Genomic DNA, 18449 nt, shown 5'->3' on the forward strand with positions numbered 1-18449 from the left:
AGACGTGCAATGTAGCCAAAATTCATAATTTTATGGGGACTTAATAGATCACTTCTAAGACTTAACCTTCAATTTCACCGTGAACTTTTTAAATAGTTGCAATTTCGCTCTAAATCGATCTTTATATCTTGAATATCCTGAACTTATCAACCTAATTGCAATTACACTTTAATTTGAATTAATGCCCAACTCATTATTTTTGCATCTTAAAATTGATTCGATTTTAAAAATCAAATATTCAATCTTGATTTTTGTATATATTATATGAAAAGTTGGGTTTGATTTTATTTAGTTGCTCATAATAAAAATGTTATTGAATATTTTTCGCTAAGGATGATGATCTTTGCATTAAATTATATTTATGTTTATTTAAAAAAATAAAAAAATCATATAATTAATAATTTAAACTATAATTTATAATTACATTTAATAAAGTTCATATTTGGAAAAATAATGATAGCAATAAGGAGGACAAAGTAGTTTGGCGTGGCTTTTCCTCAAAGTCTACGGTGGAGAACCATCCAAAATGATACTTTTTGATTGATATGATTCTTTTATAAAGATAGCATACTTTTAATTGGATCCTTATTGTAAGAAACTTACTTTAAGCATCCCAAAAAGATGTGGTTATTAGTAATAGGAATAAATCAACCAATCGCATAAAAATTAAAAGCATATTTTCGCTAGACCCAATTTAAAATATCAATCATGCACTAATTAATTAATTCTTCGTTCACTTTTTTATCATTTTGAGAAATTATTTTCTCTAAAATTACATGTTAATTTTCAGGAGATTAAAAAATATTAATTATTTCTTTAATTATTATATAAAAACTTTAAAATAGGGGTTAAAAGTGAAAATTACAAATTCTTCAAAAATCTTTTTGAAAAGGAAGGAAAAGGATATCAATAAAATGGAATGGTCACAGTCAGGAAATCTGCTTGATGTTTTCATTTTCCCTATGATGGGTAGATTGCTGATTGTCAATTACATCTAAATCTAAAGACGTAGTTACCCTCCAACAGTGATATAGTTCTCGATTTATATATGATGATGAAGTAGGTTTTTTGGTCGTTTCATTAGATGGGCGTTGGGCATCGCATTCAAATAACTGCAACAAACGGGTTACTAAATTTCAGGGACACAAAATAAAGAAAAATAAAAAAAGTTAAGAGGGAAAAAAAATGTATAAATACCTACTTAGCATTAGCAAGTCTTTGAGCACACTCCATTCTCCTCTGTTAGGATCTTTAAGATTCGAACGCAAGTTTGTGAAGCAACTTTTGCAATTGCAGCTTTCCCGCTCAGACATTCATACAAGCACTTTGCCTACATACAGAAACGAGCCACAAAAGCCAAAGCCAAAGAGACACAGAAAGAAGAATGAAATACGTGCTGGTGACAGGAGGAGTCGTGAGTGGGCTCGGCAAGGGCGTTACCGCGAGTAGCGTAGGCGTCGTCCTTAAAGCTTGTGGTCTTCGAGTCACCTCCATTAAAATAGGTTTCCTTTAGCTGTATTTCTTTATCTGTTTGTTTTGGCGTCTGCTTTGATCTTTGTGTTTTGCTGTTCTATTTTATGCTGCCTTTTGCTGTGGGGCTAATAACGTGTATTGCTTGAGGGACTTGATTGATTAATTTTTCCATTTGTAAGTTATCCTGTTTAATTGTATTGATATTGCTTGTTTGGCATTTGATTTTTAAGTTTTGGAACCCAAATTTTTGTTGGTTTCTTATTGAGTGTTCGTGTTCATGTTCAGTTTTTTTTTTATTTTTTATTTTTTCGTTAATCAATTTATTAGTTCATCTATATTATTATTACTTCTTTGCTGATGCAACTAAACAATTTGAGGTTTGATCGTAGAGCAATTACAGCTCTGATGTCTATTTGTGCTTATATCTTGCAGATCCTTACCTGAATACTGATGCTGGTACCATGTCTCCTTTCGAGCATGGGGAGGTTTTTGTTCTCGATGATGGCGGGGAGGTTTAACCCTTTCAACATTTGCTTTTCTTACCCCTTACATATAACTCTTCTCTCAGTCATTTATTTATTTTTCCTCTTATTACAGACAATAGATAAGACTATATATATATATATATATAAAACTGTTTTTGGTAAGGAAATAATGTAATAATCAAATATTAACAGGTTTATACCTTGGTTTCTCTTAAAAGGTTGATTTAGATCTGGGTAACTATGAGCGGTCCTGGACGTGACGCTCACAAAGGATAACAACATTACAACTGGAAAGATATTTCAGGTACTTAAACATATTAAGTAGATATAATGAAGCAGATTTATGAGTGCTATATTCTGAGTAATTCGTCTCTCTCTCTCTCTCTTTCTTTTTTTAAAAACTTTAATCAGTCTGTGATTGAGAAGGAGAGGAGAGGTGATTATCTTGGGAAGACTGTTCAGGTGATGCTTTACGTCTGACTGGATTATGTTTCTTAATGTATTATTTAATTTTCTTTTTTTTTTTCTTGCGTGTGGAAAGTATTGGTAACTGACTACCTTGAGTAATTTCCAGGTTGTTCCACACATCACTGATGCCATTAAGAATTGGATTGAATCAGTTGCTGTCATTCCTGTGGATGGAAAGGAGGGCCCTGCAGATGTGTGTGATAGAATTGGGAGGAACTGTAGGTGGGAGCAGTGCAAATATGGATTGATGCATGTAAAATACTATATCTGCTTGGTTTTACATGAAGGATAATTTGTGCTTTGTCTTCACTTTTAGGTGACATCGAATCAATGCCATTCATTGAAGCTTTGCGTCAATTGTCATTTTTGGTTGGTAAGGATACACTGTTTTCTGCATCTTCTGTGACACTAGTGAATATTCTCTATGTTGATTTAGTTACTCTCTGGTTTGATTATTAGCACTTATTGATTATTATCCCTAGAAGATATCTTGTGAACTTATTTAATTAAGCTGTTTTGACTTGATACTTCTCAAAAATTCTAGTTTTTTTGACTTTTGTTTTGTGGTTTATTCTGTTATAAAAATGTCCTTATTTGTGTGGCTATATATGTTAGTTGAGCCAATTAGTTGATTACTCCATAGAGGGGGTTAATTGTTCCCATGGGGAAGCTAATGGGAATTGATGTTTTAGAGTAATGGATTTCTTTTCTCATATACTTATGAATGTTTGCAAACAGACAATTTCAGGATTAATTTAACAATTTCTCATGTTAATTTCCTTTCCAGGACAAGATAATTTCTGCCTTATCCATGTGAGCCTGATACCTGTGCTAGGAGTTGTTGGAGAGCAGGTCATATTGATGCATTTTGCTTTATTCTTGTTAAATTTATATAATACTTCTAATTCTTCATGCTGGACTTCATTTGCTTAGGTCAAGTTGATTATATTCTTCCATTTCAATGTTCATGACTCTGCTTGTTGTGCATGCAGAAAACTAAGCCTACACAACATAGTGTCCGTGAATTGAGAGCATTAGGCTTGACTCCTCATCTATTAGCATGTCGGTCTGCTCAGGTATGTCATTTCCTGTGCTTGACACCTATCTGTTTGGAAGAGGGTCAATGGTTAGAATACTTTGGCCAAACAATCTTTAATTTCACTGGGAATTGCATGAATACTTCATTCTAGAGACTCTGGTAGTAGATATCATTGTAGTTCATGTGTGTACTATCCTGTCTTGGGAAATCTCCTGAAACTACTAGAGACTGGTTATCTTTTAGATGTTTGGTGTAGTTCTTTAATGATTATGCAGTTGCATTAGTCGTACCTCAATTTCCATGAGGAAAGTTTTGAAGTCCTTGTATACCTTTTCTGTGTGCTAGAACATGAATGTCCAGAGGCGTCATTGTGACGTTGGCACCTTTGTTTGTACTAATATATACTTCTATTTTATATTTGACAGTTTAAGACGCCAACTGAATTTTTGCTAATTATTTTGCAGCCATTGTTGGAAAATACTAAGGAGAAACTTTCTCAATTTTGTCATGTTCCGGTAATCTTAACGAGCTTTACTTCATACTTGCTAGTGATGTTTGTCTTTTATTATTTGAGAATATCATTTATCTCCTTGTAATCTCTACAGGCTGCTAATATTCTCAATATCCATGATGTTCCAAACATTTGGCATATCCCTTTATTACTTATGGTAGGCTATGTATCAGTTCTTTGGTTCCACTCATAATAATATCATCATTTTTTAAAAAAATTTTAATATACTTGTTTTAATTGACTTTGATACACTTTTCCTTTCACAGAACCAAAATGCTCATCATGCAATTCTAAATCAGCTTAATCTACTCAGGTTAGTTTTCCTTTTATTTGTTGTTGACAACCGAGGCTTAAATCAAACTCGCACTATTAGAGGCTCTAACGAACCTTTACCCATTCAAAGCTTTTAGTCTAATTGAACGAAGCTGGTTGTCAATTTGATCCTAGCTAAATTGAGCCGCTCAATTGATTGCCTTGTATTGCCTTTTATATTAATAGAGACTTTGTGGCAACATGTTGATTATACTGTGAATAATTATTTTGTGGGAACAGCTAACTGGTTATGAACTTGTTGAATGCTTCGGAAAGGAAAATGTATCATAAATTATGAATGAGACGCTGAGCTCAGGAAGTTTGGTTATATTAGCTAATTGGCCATAATGTTTTATTTCAGCATTGCTGCACCTCCTGATTTACAAGATTGGACCAAGATGGCTGAGACTTACGATAATCTCACTAATTCTGTAAGCATTATTATCAGTTATCTTGTAGTTCTCTTGTTTCATAAACTCTTTCTTGTTCTTTTGACAAGATGAGAATAATGTGTGCAGGTAAGGATTGCGATGGTAGGGAAGTATGTCGGCCTGACAGATTCATATCTGTCTGTTGTGAAGGTTTGTCAACTTTTATCTTGGTGTTTTAGTATGAGGAAGAAAGAAAAGCTCAATGTCATGGGCAATTTGAGTGACTACTCAATATTGTGTGTTATTTTTCACGAATTTAAATTGTTTGAAGATAGATATCCTGATATATATAAATGCCAGTTTTAAACAATTACTGAAAGGCCTTTACACAGAGGATAAAGGTATTATTTTTTTTTTTGAGCAGTATTATGTTGTCATTAACTATTGTTGTTATCTATGATCTACAAGATTTTAAAGAGAAGTTGTGCTCTGCACATCTCAATGGCATTCTGTTAATGTCTTATAGAAGAATTAAACTTCTGTTTTAGAATAATAGCATATGTTCACCAATTATGCATTCCATTGTATTTTTCAAGACCAAGCTTACTGAGCCGAAATTTGTGTTAACAAACAGGTTTGGCTGCTTAAGATGTAGAAATCATATCCCAACCTCTTATTATTCTTATTCTGTATCGTGCTTGCAGGCCCTTCTGCATGCTTGTATCGCATGTTCATTGAAGCCATCAATTGATTGGATTGCAGCTTCAGATCTTGAAGATGATAGTGCAAAATCAGTACTGAATCCTTGCTAGTTGCACGTGCACTTTCGTTATGGATTTTGTGAAAAGTTTGCCCTCTGCTAACATTTTTCTATCTTAAACAGACACCAGAAGCTCATGCTGCTGCTTGGGAGACTTTGAGGGTAGGCTTTACATGCCAACAAAACTACTTGCTTCTCCTTTTCCTTGCATTGTCCATTTTCTTTTAGTTCCTGCTACTTTTTCCCAATCCTTATGTCAAGATCACTGTTATTCCCTTTTGGTTCTATCATTTTTTTTAATTGCTTTGCTTTTCCACTGTTGACTTGGTGCTTGTCTCCATGCTCAGTTGTAATCATTTCACAAATTATTTATTTATCTATTTTAAAATAAATTGATAATAACAAGGTAGCAACTCTTTATTGGACAAGGAGACAGGCCGGTTCATTGCCTAGGGCCTAGTTGCATAGAATGGAGAAAGGGTAGAAAAAGGAAACATGATATACTATAGAAAGGGTTTTGAATTAACTTGTGAATTGTTGTTTTCAGACTTAATTTCATTAGGTGCATGATTCTTGCAATTCTCCCTTTTCTCCACACTCCACCTACTTATTTATTTTCTTTGATTTAAATCTTTATCTATAATCTTCGTAGTGAGCAGCAAAAGATGAAGTTCTTAGTAGAAATAAAGGGAGAAGGCAATTGGGGATGATAAGACTGAATACTTTTCGTCTTCTCTTCTTTTCTCCTTTTAATTGTGTTTTTGACAAAATCCTAATTTGCAGAATGCAGCATGTGTCTTAGTGCCAGGTGGGTTTGGAGATCGTGGTGTGAGGGGAATGATACTGGCTGCCAAGTATGCCAGAGAAAACAATATTCCTTATCTTGGGATTTGCTTGGGCATGCAAATTTGCGTGATCGAGTTTGCACGATCTGTGAGTGATCCTTTTCTTTTTCTTATTTTCTTAAAAAAATAGAATATTCTACAACTGTGCAGCCTACTCTAATTATTCATTTCAGGTTTTGGGTATGGAAAAAGCAAATAGCGAAGAGTTTGATGCACAGACATCTGATCGTGTTGTAATATTCATGCCTGAGGTATAAATCTACTGTACCATTTACTACTACTTACTTTTTGCACATAGGTGTCATGCTTATTTTACATCAAGTGCAGGGTTCAACTACACACATGGGAAGCACAATGAGACTAGGAACTCGGAGGACACTATTGCAGACACCTGATTGCATTACCTCTAAACTGTATGTTCTTTGTTTTTGCCTCATAATTTTTAAATGAACGGGAAACTACATAAAATCTCCTTGTCACTGAAAATTAAAAATACAGTTCAATAATTATTTTCTCAATTCGCATGCATATTATCTTTCCTATGGACATTTTTGCCCAGCTGAAGTCCACAAAACTAGTGTGTGTTTCATTCATGTATGAGATGTAGTGTTGCACCCATAACCACTCAAGCCTTCTCTTAGCTTGAAATGGGAAATTTATGTTATCAGCAATAATAATATCCTACTGAAGCCAAAGGCATGATGACAAATTGATTAAAACAAGTCTGGATTTTCTCTTCCCCGATCATTTTATTGACCAGCAACCTGTTACCTGAAGCTGTATATTTGAGGCTTCTGCTGATGTGATGGAACTGGAATGGACAATCTTTCAATCTGAATATTTTGATGTTTGCATTAACTTATTTCAATTGATTTTTCAATTGCCAGATATGGTAATTCTCAATACATTGATGAACGACATCGACATAGATATGAGGTCAGTTGCGTGATTCTAATTTGCAGGAGAAAAGTGCTTAAATAACAGTGTGTCTTATTGTAGGAAGGGCCCCATAATTTTGGCATTATACTGCAGGTAAATCCAGATGTGATTGGAGTTCTAGAAGAAGAGGCTTGAAGTTTGTTGGGAAGGATGAAACAGGAAAGAGGATGGAGGTCTATTTTCTGTCCATTAGCTTGCTTGTTTTGTTTAATTTTTTTTTCCTTTTGTAGCCAATCCATTTCTGACACGTTGAAGCTCACTGGGCTTCAGCTTTCTACCTGCCATTCTTTCTGCTGAAGCGACATGAGTCAATTTTTTTCTTAGAAACGATGGAAAAAATAAGCTTAACTCCTTTTGCTGTACAGATTTTAGAGCTTCCAAGCCATCCTTTTTATGTTGGTGTGCAATTTCATCCAGAGTTCAAATCACGTCCCCGAAGGCCCTCACCTCTATTTTTAGGTACTTATCATCATTAATTGAATCATATTTTCACCAATGGCCTGTATCAATACACAGAAGGGAAGATCAGGAATATGATTATATCCTTGGAGAAAAAGATTGGCCCGGAACAGCGATAAAAACAAATCTTCAACTTCCAATGGTTTTGAGCGATGCATTTTATGGTTCTGAGTGATGAATTACTGGTTTCTTGTTTGTATAATCAACAATAGTTCCTTCACCTTTTCCATTTCATATGTCATCATCAAATTACTTTATTTGATTGGTCTAACATATATGGAGAGAGTTATCTATATTTATGGAGAGAACCTTGAAAAGTCCTCTCGTTGAAGGCCATAATGTTATAGATCGAAAATGAGTAGTATGTGCTCTCTGAAATTTCTATTTCTTGCAAATTAGTTATTGATTTTTATTGAATTTGGCTGTTAGAGTTATAATTATGGCATTCATTGTGTAGGTTTTATATTGGCAGCAAGGGGGCAGCTGGAATCGTATCTCAATGGTCACCAGAATGGAATTTGATTTGAGTGAAGCTTCAAAGTCAAGCTTAAGAGGTAATTCTTTCTCATGAGAAAGGAAAATTTTGGGGAAACTAATTAGATTGATGAACTATTAGATTTGTAAGTTGTTCCTAATTGGGGCTTTGTGGGTCATTTGTGTTTGAACTGCGGTTTTATATTTGATATCTGAATTATTATAGTTGGTTGGCGGGGGCAGCTCCTTACTGAACTGGTCCATAAAAGTCATACCATACATGACTCCCAAATGTACACTAGTTATATAAATATGCAAACTTTAACTTTTGCTCCTAGATATTTATCCAAATCGTATCTATTGCAATGAGAAGACAAATGTTCATAGGTTGCTAGTTTTGAAATAGGATAATATGCTTAGTTAGAATGTAGCATTATCCTAGGATAAATTACTAAAGCCAATTTGGTTCAACTTCAAAATGTAGAATGGGGAGGGGGAGGTATTTAGGAATTTCATTTTAAGATGTCTACTTTTTGTTTCCTGTAGTAATCAAATTCAATTAATTAAATTAAATTAGGCCTTTATATTCTGTTTTCCTTTGTCAAATTTATGTTCTAAGCAGAGAAAATATTTCCATTATTATAACTGCCTCTAAACAAATAAAGCATGACCATAATCATAATGTAATCGCATAAGAATATTTCAAACTCAATGGAAGCTTTCTGGTGTTTACAAAATGCGGCAAAATACTTATTTTACAAAGGGTGGAAAAAAAAAGAAAAAAGAAAACAGATAATGAATCTGCAAAAAGTTGAGTATCAAAACTGGAAACCAAAAACAAGGAAGCAAAAAAAATCATCTCCAGAACAAGAGATGATCAACTTGTGCCTCTACTTAGCATCTCATGGTATTGCAAAGAAGATACTTGTCTTTGAAGCCTTATTTGCTCATAAAACTTAGCTATAAATTCCTCAGCTCTCAAATCAATCCCTTTTTCGTCGTCTTCTGTAACTCTCTCCTCAAAACCTTGATCATATCCACAATCCTCCTCTTCTTCTCCACCTTTCAAGAAACTCATCCTTCCTGCTTGATATTCGCTGACTTGATCAAAATCATAATCAAAGTCAACTTGTGGTGTAATGCAAGGAAGGTTGAAACGCATGGAAGCTGGGCGGTGCATCTTCACATGAAAAATGGGAGTCTTATCAAAGGAGAGCTGGCGCTCTCCGTAATGGAGAGGGGTTGCATTACTATTGTGGCCGAAGCTTTTAAGAAACTTTGGTAAAAGACGTAGTTCCACCATTAAACGTCTCTTGAAAATACCGCCTTTTCTTGCCCATAACAATGCTATGCGCAGCAGGTTCCATGCTCTGCGTGTAACATCACTAGTTTTTCTCGCCATTTTCGTTTTTCTGCTTCTTTTAGCTTTTCTTGCTACTGTTAGGATACTTGTTTTGTGATATCAGTAACAAAATCACTCTTCAGTTCGAGGTTTTTCGAGCTGATGGATTGATTTGATGGAGTGAAATGGCATGCTATTTATATGCATGTCTTGGATTTCGATACGCGCTTTGTTGGAGAGAGAAGGAGAGTCCTTAAAAGTTAATCTTCTTTTTCTTCGGAAAGTCGAAAGAAAGTTGTTCGGTGTGGAAAGGTAACTTATGGGCGGTGGTCCCAGTTGGGACACGGCTGTACTAGCTGGAGCTTTCTTTTTGTTTTTTGGTTTATTGTTTTTTTTTTTAATCGAAGAAGATTCAAACATCAGACGACACCGTTACTCGAGTTTTGTTTTGGTGTGCTGGTTAGAGCTTTGTTTGTTACCCATATAGCCTTTTGCTTGTAGGACTTTTACCAACTGTTCTGCTTAATTCAATTTCAGTTGTTTAAAAAAAATTAGAAACGAAAGGGTCGAGAGAAGTAAGATTCCAAAATTTGACAGGTTTTAGAGTCTTGCATCCTCAAGAAAAATTCAATTCTTTAATATGCGGATCCTTTATTTTTACATAAACATGTAAAAGTACTTTTTTATTTAAAAAAATGTAATAGTTTTAGCCAAATATAACTATTTTACGTATTATTATTTATAATACTCAAACCTATATTTTTTTAGTAGATTATACATATATTTATTAAGTAGTTTCTGAACAATAGTTATATATCCTGTAATTGGTTATTATAAAATTTTCATTGCATATGTATGAAGCAAGTAAATATTTTCTTAAATATTTTTTTATAATTTAATCAAATATAGTTTTACTTTTTTTAAAATTTTATTTATCTGATAATTCATCCTTTCCTTGAAATTACTTGAATTTTGAAAATCAAATGCTCTTAAAAGGTTAGTACTTAGTTGTATGAAGAAGGGTACTTTGGTCACATAGTGTAAAGATGTTCTAGAAATAAACAAATGATTGCAGCAAAAGGCCCCGAACGAACATGAAACTAACACAACTTTGATTGGAGTTTTTGTCTTTTTATTGAATAAAATAAAAAAATTCTGGTAGAGGTAATGTTCTTTCTGCTTCCAGGAAAGGATCTTAAGCAACAGAGAAACAGGGAAAGCTTGACCCTTAATTTCTCATTTCATTTATTTATTTGTTAAAACGATAAAGACTTAAGAGAAAAAGAAAGCTTGGAATGCTAATATTATGACTATGAATAAAAAAAATTGCTAAACCGTGTTTGGGAGCTGTACTAATCATATGGTGTCTTTTTCAAATAATGTCTGCTTAATTTTTAAATCACAATGTGAATCTACAACGAAATACTTGCAAGAAAGACATCCTTTTTTTTTTTCCCTTCATAAATTAAGACTGGAATTTAAAAATATATTTATATATTACTACTATTGTAGCAAAAAGGGAGACTTGGGAGTTAACAACCAGAGGTCAATGCAATAACTAAGGAAGAAACTAATAAATTTGGTGCATGAAATGACTTGGCTGCCACTCAGATTCATGACTTAATTTAGGGCATTGACTGTTGGCTAAGGCCCTTGTGAGCTTTTCATGGCCCTTAATTATGGGATAGTCCAATTTTTTATTTTTTTTATTTTTTATTTTTTTATTTTTTATTTATTTTTTTTTTTGGGTGAAAGATGGTCTATCACCTAATTTGATTGATTACCTAAAAGTTAATATTATGCATTATCTATGCTGCACAGAAATGGAAATGCTCATAAATGTAGAAATGTGGAAATGATATGGGAATTTAAATATAATGTTCCACCAACAAACAATATTTTATATGGAAAATAGACCACGAAAACGTTCCAAGACAGATAAATGTTAATGTCTGAGAGTTTCCATGCATAATAGTAGACTACCCAACAAAATTATAATTTTTTCATAGAGAACTTAAATTCCAGATAAAGATCAATTAAAATACTTGTAATAATTGGTGAAGCTTTATTTTGGCTGTTTAACTCTTAAATATCGTATAATTAATGTGGATCATTAGCTTGATTCCAAAAAGTTTTATAATGCCATGATAATCACGGAATGATAAGAAATTTGTATAGCTGTCTTATTATATATATTTTAAAGAAAAGATAAGACGTTTGTATTTAAAATCTATAAGTTCCATGTGATGAGGATATCCAGGACAAGTAATGTAGGTAGGAAGCAACAATTCCAGGAAGCAATGACCAAGTTTAGGGTTTGAAACTTTTTGCTCCTCTTTTTCATAATAACGGTTAGCTGTTCCAGAAAAAGAAAACATCATTATGACCGGTTAGAGTGGACTGGCTGGCTGGATGGCTGGCTGTGCTATATAGCATTTCAGGACAGGCTAAGGGGGATGGACCGTTGTATGATGGGCCCTACAAAAATAAATTGCTACCCTTGTAAAATTGGCGTGACATCTGTTACGAAATTATCTGGCGTCCACAGTATTTGTCAATTGTCGTGGTTTTGTAATTGTATGTCGTTGAAGGCTCAAGGTGAAGTGAAGCTATACTGCAAGTAAATTTTTACGTAACAACATAATTAAGCCAAGCAATTACCAGCTGTAAGCTCTATCATACTTTAATTCTAATTTTCTGAATATCATAAGTTAAAACCTAGATATTTGCCACCAGAAACTTCTTTCATTATTATTATTATTATTATTATTATTATTATAAAAAGTCAATAATTGAAAATAAAATCAGAGTTATAAGATTCAAATTTTAACATACTTGATAATTAAACATACTTTGTAGCTTAGAAATGGGAATTAAGGATAGTTTAAATAATGATATAGTCATAATAAAGAAATAAATTACAAGTTCGACGTCAAGAGAAGTACATTTGTTAGGAAGATCAACAACGTTTTGCACTCTACAGCTCACACTGGAAAAATAGAGGAATACTTCCTGATTCTAAAGGAAAAAAGAAAAAAAAAAGAAACAAATTATAAGAATTACTTAGGTTTAAAAATTGTGGTTGAGCATGGCCAACAAGGATTAGTGATTTATATCAACATTTAATTATTTCATGGGTGAAATTATAATTATTTGATTTGCTAGATTTAGATAATTTTTCCTTCTATAACTTTTTTATTAGAGGGAAGAAAGTTGGGTGGTTGATCACACAAACTTGCGGTCACAAATTACACGAAAATGCTGTTGAGAAAAAGACATAACTACAAATCTTTGAATGTAAATTAATTTTATATCTAAAACAAATTGAGAATACTATTCATTAGTTTCTTTTTCTTTTTATTATTTTTTGTCTTTGAAATTTGCTTTTTCTTTATTAGTTTTTGAAATAACCTTAACCTAATAATATTTTTTCCTTTTACAAATCCAACTAGAATCCAAATTGGAATTTTTGGTTATTATACTACATAATAATAGAGCAAAAGCCTAAGCAAAAACCTCAGAATATACTCTTTTATTCCTGGTAAAAAATTTATTGCTGGTAAAACATTATTTCTTCTTTTCTATATATACGCGTCTCCTCCCTTCTTTGTTTCCTCAAGTTTCTCCCTTTCTTTCGCACTCTCACCGACAGCCCTTAGCGAGTTAGCGGGGCTGAAAGCTTTGAAAAAGAAAAAATCCTCCCAAAGCAAGTTTTTTTCTCTTTGATGGATCGAAACTCATCAAACATCGCTGTTCTTGACGAACCACTTACCGTGAACATAGCAAACTTCGCTATTCTTGATTCTCCGGTTGCTGTGAACAAAACCAACAAAGGCAATGTTGAGCGGGGGTCGTAATTTCGGATGGACGAAGAAAGGGAGCGGTCCCATGCACCTCATTAATAAGCTAGCTACGCATGTACTAAATTTTAACAAATCAACTGAAAAGAAAAAGGTCCGTACCAATGAGACTTCTATGTGGGAAAGTATTGTTTGTTCTATCCGTCCTCTACACTTACAGAGTCAAGAATCTCTACGTTACAGCATCGACTGCCGTCCGCCGCGGGAAACGGTGACTTTACCAACCGTTCAGGCGTTTGGTGAAGATATAGACGATTTTACGCCACCCATGTCTCCAAGTCGAGCTTCTTCGTTCTCTGATAATGCCATGAGCCAATATGCATCGGCAGTTAATCTTCAGGAGCTTGATGATGAGGGCAACGTAGACAATCAAGAGTACGAATTCTACGACGGAGATGAAACGATAGACGTTAAGGCAGAGTTGTTCATCGCTCAATTTTATCAACAAATGAGGCTTCAACAGGGCCAGGCTGACAATAACTGAGGTTTGCATGTTCCATGCAGGGAGGGGAAATAGAATTGCGCGAAGACAGGTGTGTGTTTTTGTATGGAAGTTTTTATTTTCTGTAGTCGCTTTTGGGTTTTTATATATTGTAATATTTAAGTTGAGAAAGAGATTGAAGGAGGAAAATAGTACTGTGGGTATGGGTTTTGTTTGAAAATCTATATCTGTGTCTTTAAGTGTTTTGTCATTCGTCTTTTATGTTGATTTTGTGTATCAAAAAGAAGCGAGGATCCAACATCTGCAACTTTAGTTGAAGTTTAGGTACGTTCCTGGATCCAGATTTTGATGTAATAAATAAAAGAAACATATCACTTTTTTATATCTTTATTGATGTGTGTATTATTTTGTCAAATCATCTTCTGAATTGAATCTGTTTCTGTCGAATAATTTCTCAGTTTGGTTATGGTTATGGTTATGGAAAAATAATCACTGTTCTGATACAGAAAAATTTGTTTCTGCGTATAAATAGAAATGGGGATTAAGAATCGACTGGTTTGTGGCTTGCATGGGACAGGGAGAGTGGGTTGGCAGTGGTAGACAATAAAAGTGGATGGTGGATCTCATTGTAGCTAAAAACCCAGGTAGTTGGAGAAACAAATTCAATGCATGTTTCGTGGTAGGCCGGTAGCGGTACAACGTGCGTACTGGGAATCTAAACTAAACCCATGCTTTGATTGATTGGATATGGACGGGCCTCTTTCTCTTTTGGGAGTTCATTTCTTTACTTGGTGTGGTCACCCTCATCGGGGCCCATTTCTCCATTATAAACCTAAAAAAGAATAACATATGAATGGGAAGAAAAGAATGGAAGGTTGGTTAGTAACTCTTTTCAAGTTTTGATTGGTAGAAAATTTAAAGAGAAAAGCTTCAACTATAGTGTTAACAGACCGGGTTTCAAATTCTCAAACATATTACTCCCTCTATTTCAAAATATTAGTCAATTTTTTTAAAAAAGTAATAAATTATATTTTTCCATCACTTTCGATGTCTCATATTTTTAAAAAAATAATTCGATTGATGGAATTCAAGGTTTTGAGATAAATAATAACTTTATAAATTACTATTAATTTTATTATAATAAAAGAATTAATTATTTAATTAATTGTTGTGTAAAAATCTTAATAACTTATAACAGAGCGAGTAATCATGTTTGCATGGTCAAAAAGATGTTGAAATCTAAGGACAACTAATGGTCATTTTACACACTCTAGGACCAGGCCTCATGAGTCATGCCGCCAACTGCATCAAAAACACATTGGTGAAACAATGTCCAATCACAGGCCCAAACTTTAATGGGCTAAGCCGTTAATCTGGGTATTCACTATTCATGAACCGCACTTCTCAATCTGTCCGCAAACGAACTGAACCACACTAAGACTATAATCATAAGTTGAATTGATGTGGTTTCAGTTTTGTATAAGTTGACCAAATCCAACCATAGACATTAGTGTTGGATTAGGCTATGAATTTAATAGTGGCACACATCTCTTGCTTAGCGAGTATTAATCTTTAATTAAAATTCAAATCAAATGAAAATGACAATTATTAACTAGTAAAATTCACCTATTAAAATTACTTTCCAATATCAAAAATTCTATTGACTGACAAAATGAGACCAATATATCCTTTCAGTTTGATAATAATAAATAAATAAAATAAAAAAGAAAAGAAAAGGAAATCCAAAGGTCCAATACTCACAGGATGCACCATTTTTAACATAGACAATAACCAAAGCTAGCTTTAGCTTACCATTTCCCAATCTAAAGTATACTGCCACATTCGCACAGGGGACCACTTGATATGGACCCTTGCCACGTGCATTAATCAGTGCCGTCAAATTACTCTTAGTAACCATGGATGATCTTTGAGCACTTGTTCTTGATCCAACGCAGCCCGTTCTTCAAAGACGTCTTGACTTTGCCTTCCACTGTGTAAACTTTATACTTGGCAATCCTTTTCTTCCGCTTTGTCTCTGGATCGCTAAAACCCCAGGGCGTTGACGTCGTACGAGTCTGCCTGGTGGCGCGAGGCGGAATAGACGGCGGATCGGGAGATTGCGGTCTAGTGGCGTAGATCTGATTGCTAGTTCCAAAACTCCTCCCGCTTACAATCTCGAACCTCCGGTCACCGCCGTAAGATCTTTGACCGTACGAGTCCATATCGACAATCGTAGCCTCGATGGTGAGATCAAGATAAGAGAAGAGAAATGTATAAAAGAAATGTTAGGGTTTATAATGTGACGCTATGAAACAGGCGAAGGGCATAGATGGAAAATAAAAATATTGCAGTTATCGTAGAAGAAGAAAAAAAAAAAAAACTGCAAAACAGAAGGATAGAGATAAACCTTTATTTAGGCTTTTGGGATTTTTAACCAATATAATTTCCATATTCTTTGCAACTCTGTGTTGAAGTGGTTGTGGTCTCATTACTCGATGAAATATTTTATTTTTGATTTGATTAAAAATAATTTGAGAAAAAAAGGGAAAATGATATGAAAAGAAAATAATTTAGCTGGAAGGTTTTTTTATGAGGAAATGGACAGCCAAAAGCTTCTGTGTTTTCCTATTATTATGATGTAGATTTAATTAATTGATTAATTAATTAATTATTCTCTGTCATTTCTTAAAAGGTAATTTGAAATTAAATATGCTATGAAACAGCTTAGAATTGCAAGATGCTTTCCTGCTCGCTAGTCACATGACAATTTTTAAAGTATGCGCTTGGACAGTGGAATCGGCAATATTAATTAATATTAATAAATTGGGTTCTTGTATTCCTTCTCCTTTAAGATTTTATTGATGATGTATGATGTTTATAAAATTAAAATATACATTATAAAAAAAATTAATTGAAAGGGTATTTTCTTAATAAAATGTAAAAGGTTTATAAAGTCGCATTGCATCAACTTCAATACTGGAGCGTTTTGAATATAAAATTATTGAATTAATGACAGACTTAATTATCACAGGTGGAGCTGAATAAATTCACAACTCACGTTAAAATAAAAACAAAAAAATTGCCTGCTTGAACTCTTATAATAGAGAACTAAACTGAGGGCGTAAGTTTAAGACAAAGATCAATCCCTGCATCTTCGTCAGAGATCAATTTACCAGGAAATTCAACGAAGGATGATGGCGTTGAAGCAATAACTCGAAACGGTTGCGCAGCAACATAAAGTCGAGGAGGAGTTGATGGAAGCAGCAAGGGAGACGTCGATGGCCTAAATTTAGCAGCTACACCAATGTTTCTAATAAATCCTCCATTATAAATAATGGAAGAAGACGACGTTGATTTCATGGCATGTGAGCTCAAAATTGGAGCAGCTGCAAGCAAGCGTCGATCGCAATGGTATTGTGCTCTTCTCGCTCTTTGCCTCTCTCTCTTATGTGCATTTTGATGGCCTCCTAATGCTTGTGAGTTGGCAAAGGCTCGCCGGCAAAAATGGCACTCGAATTTCCTGCTCTCTAAACAATTTTCAGTTTTGTCTCGGATTTCATCGTCGTGGTCAGTTAATGGAAAACCAAATAATTTCAGGGCGGAAGGCTTCCTATCGGATGGTTGGGATGGAGATGAAGTCTCAGCTGCCATTTTAGTGAACTGAAGTGAAGTGAAGGACCGTCTCTTTTGCGAAGTAAAAGAGCATTTACCCTATATTTATAGACACGGAGATCATAATAGTAATAATATATATTAACACAAATTAATGCTATCATATAGGTAGAAATTAAGGTTGTTCTATGTAACGATTTAATGTGCACGTGTTGGTTTTAAGTTGCCTATCGAAGAATTTCGTGAGCAAGCAAGCCTATCGTATTGGTGGCACATAAGGGTTAGGCTAAAAAAAAGTGCCTGAATGCTTTAAGGTTTAGGTTCACTTGTCCTCTTCCTCTATCCAAAATGGAAGCAAAGCAGGTGTGATGTGTCTAAGTAATTGTACGACGTCGTGATGGATATATCAATTGAAACGAGACAACACGAGGGGATGCTACCAGAGCAACCCGCGTCTATGTACGTGTGCGCAATTTTTTGATTAATTGGTTACATATCATTATATGGCAACGTGGCATGTATTCAAATCCTAAAGCATCCAAACAAATCCTATCCATAAGGTAGATTTGTTTTTTTTTCTCTTGATATATAAAAGAGATAAAGCGACACAAATTAAAGAGAAATGTTGCTACTGCACCATTATCATAATCCATTTAATATTTTTGCCGTGACAAAGTGAAAGTGAAGTATAATAAAGAAAAACCAATCGGATACTAACGTAATTGGTATTGTTATTAATGTAAAAAAAGTGGGAATTCAAGTCCTTTAGATTATACAAATTTTCATCAATTTAGTGAATTAAGGAGGAGGGGCCTCATGTTGTATAGTCCATTGTCTTATCTCTTTTTTTTTTTTTTTTTTTTTTTTTTTTTTTGGGAGGTGAAATTCCTCTCGAGCCATGGAGCATAAAGGTTTTTAACCCTTCTAATACAGTGTATTTCCCGGAGATCGAACTTATATTCTCACCCTTCAAGGGATTGAGGTGGTAACACTTCCGTTGGTGTTATTTAAGTTTATTGAACCTTCTAACGAATAAAAAGATATAATAAAAAATATT

At 34.0% G+C, this 18449-nt stretch overlaps 3 protein-coding genes and 1 pseudogene across 4 annotated transcripts; 1 reads left to right on the forward strand and 3 right to left on the reverse strand.

The window, feature by feature from the left end:
* Positions 1 to 1092: 1092 nt before the first annotated feature.
* LOC149492171 (uncharacterized) lies at positions 1093 to 8473 on the forward strand (annotated as a pseudogene). Its single transcript, XR_016319100.1, has 22 exons — positions 1093 to 1502; positions 1906 to 1985; positions 2177 to 2262; positions 2370 to 2420; positions 2533 to 2648; positions 2743 to 2799; positions 3214 to 3278; positions 3419 to 3502; positions 3930 to 3980; positions 4071 to 4133; positions 4243 to 4289; positions 4650 to 4719; positions 4807 to 4869; positions 5364 to 5453; positions 5543 to 5581; positions 6203 to 6352; positions 6438 to 6515; positions 6592 to 6677; positions 7152 to 7200; positions 7297 to 7376; positions 7569 to 7662; positions 8120 to 8473. The product of XR_016319100.1 is annotated as an uncharacterized LOC149492171 (transcript).
* Positions 8474 to 8836: 363 nt separating this feature from the next.
* On the reverse strand, positions 8837 to 9664 carry LOC149492172 (uncharacterized). Its single transcript, XM_089716840.1, has one exon. The coding sequence runs from the start codon at positions 9536 to 9538 to the stop codon at positions 9014 to 9016; it is 525 nt and encodes a 174-aa protein (XP_089572966.1). The 5' UTR covers positions 9539 to 9664; the 3' UTR covers positions 8837 to 9013.
* A 5857-nt stretch (positions 9665 to 15521) lies between these two features.
* LOC149492173 (uncharacterized) lies at positions 15522 to 16162 on the reverse strand. The gene has a single exon (XM_089716841.1). The coding sequence runs from the start codon at positions 16000 to 16002 to the stop codon at positions 15688 to 15690; it is 315 nt and encodes a 104-aa protein (XP_089572967.1). The 5' UTR covers positions 16003 to 16162; the 3' UTR covers positions 15522 to 15687.
* A 577-nt stretch (positions 16163 to 16739) lies between these two features.
* On the reverse strand, positions 16740 to 17741 carry LOC149492174 (uncharacterized). The gene has a single exon (XM_089716839.1). The coding sequence runs from the start codon at positions 17429 to 17431 to the stop codon at positions 16889 to 16891; it is 543 nt and encodes a 180-aa protein (XP_089572965.1). The 5' UTR covers positions 17432 to 17741; the 3' UTR covers positions 16740 to 16888.
* Positions 17742 to 18449: the final 708 nt, after the last annotated feature.

Source organism: Jatropha curcas, unplaced genomic scaffold, assembly GCF_041381405.1.
Source record: "Jatropha curcas cultivar XTBG-Jc1 unplaced genomic scaffold, XTBG_Jcur_1.0 HiC_scaffold_91_pilon, whole genome shotgun sequence".
Taxonomy (NCBI): Eukaryota; Viridiplantae; Streptophyta; class Magnoliopsida; order Malpighiales; family Euphorbiaceae; genus Jatropha; species Jatropha curcas.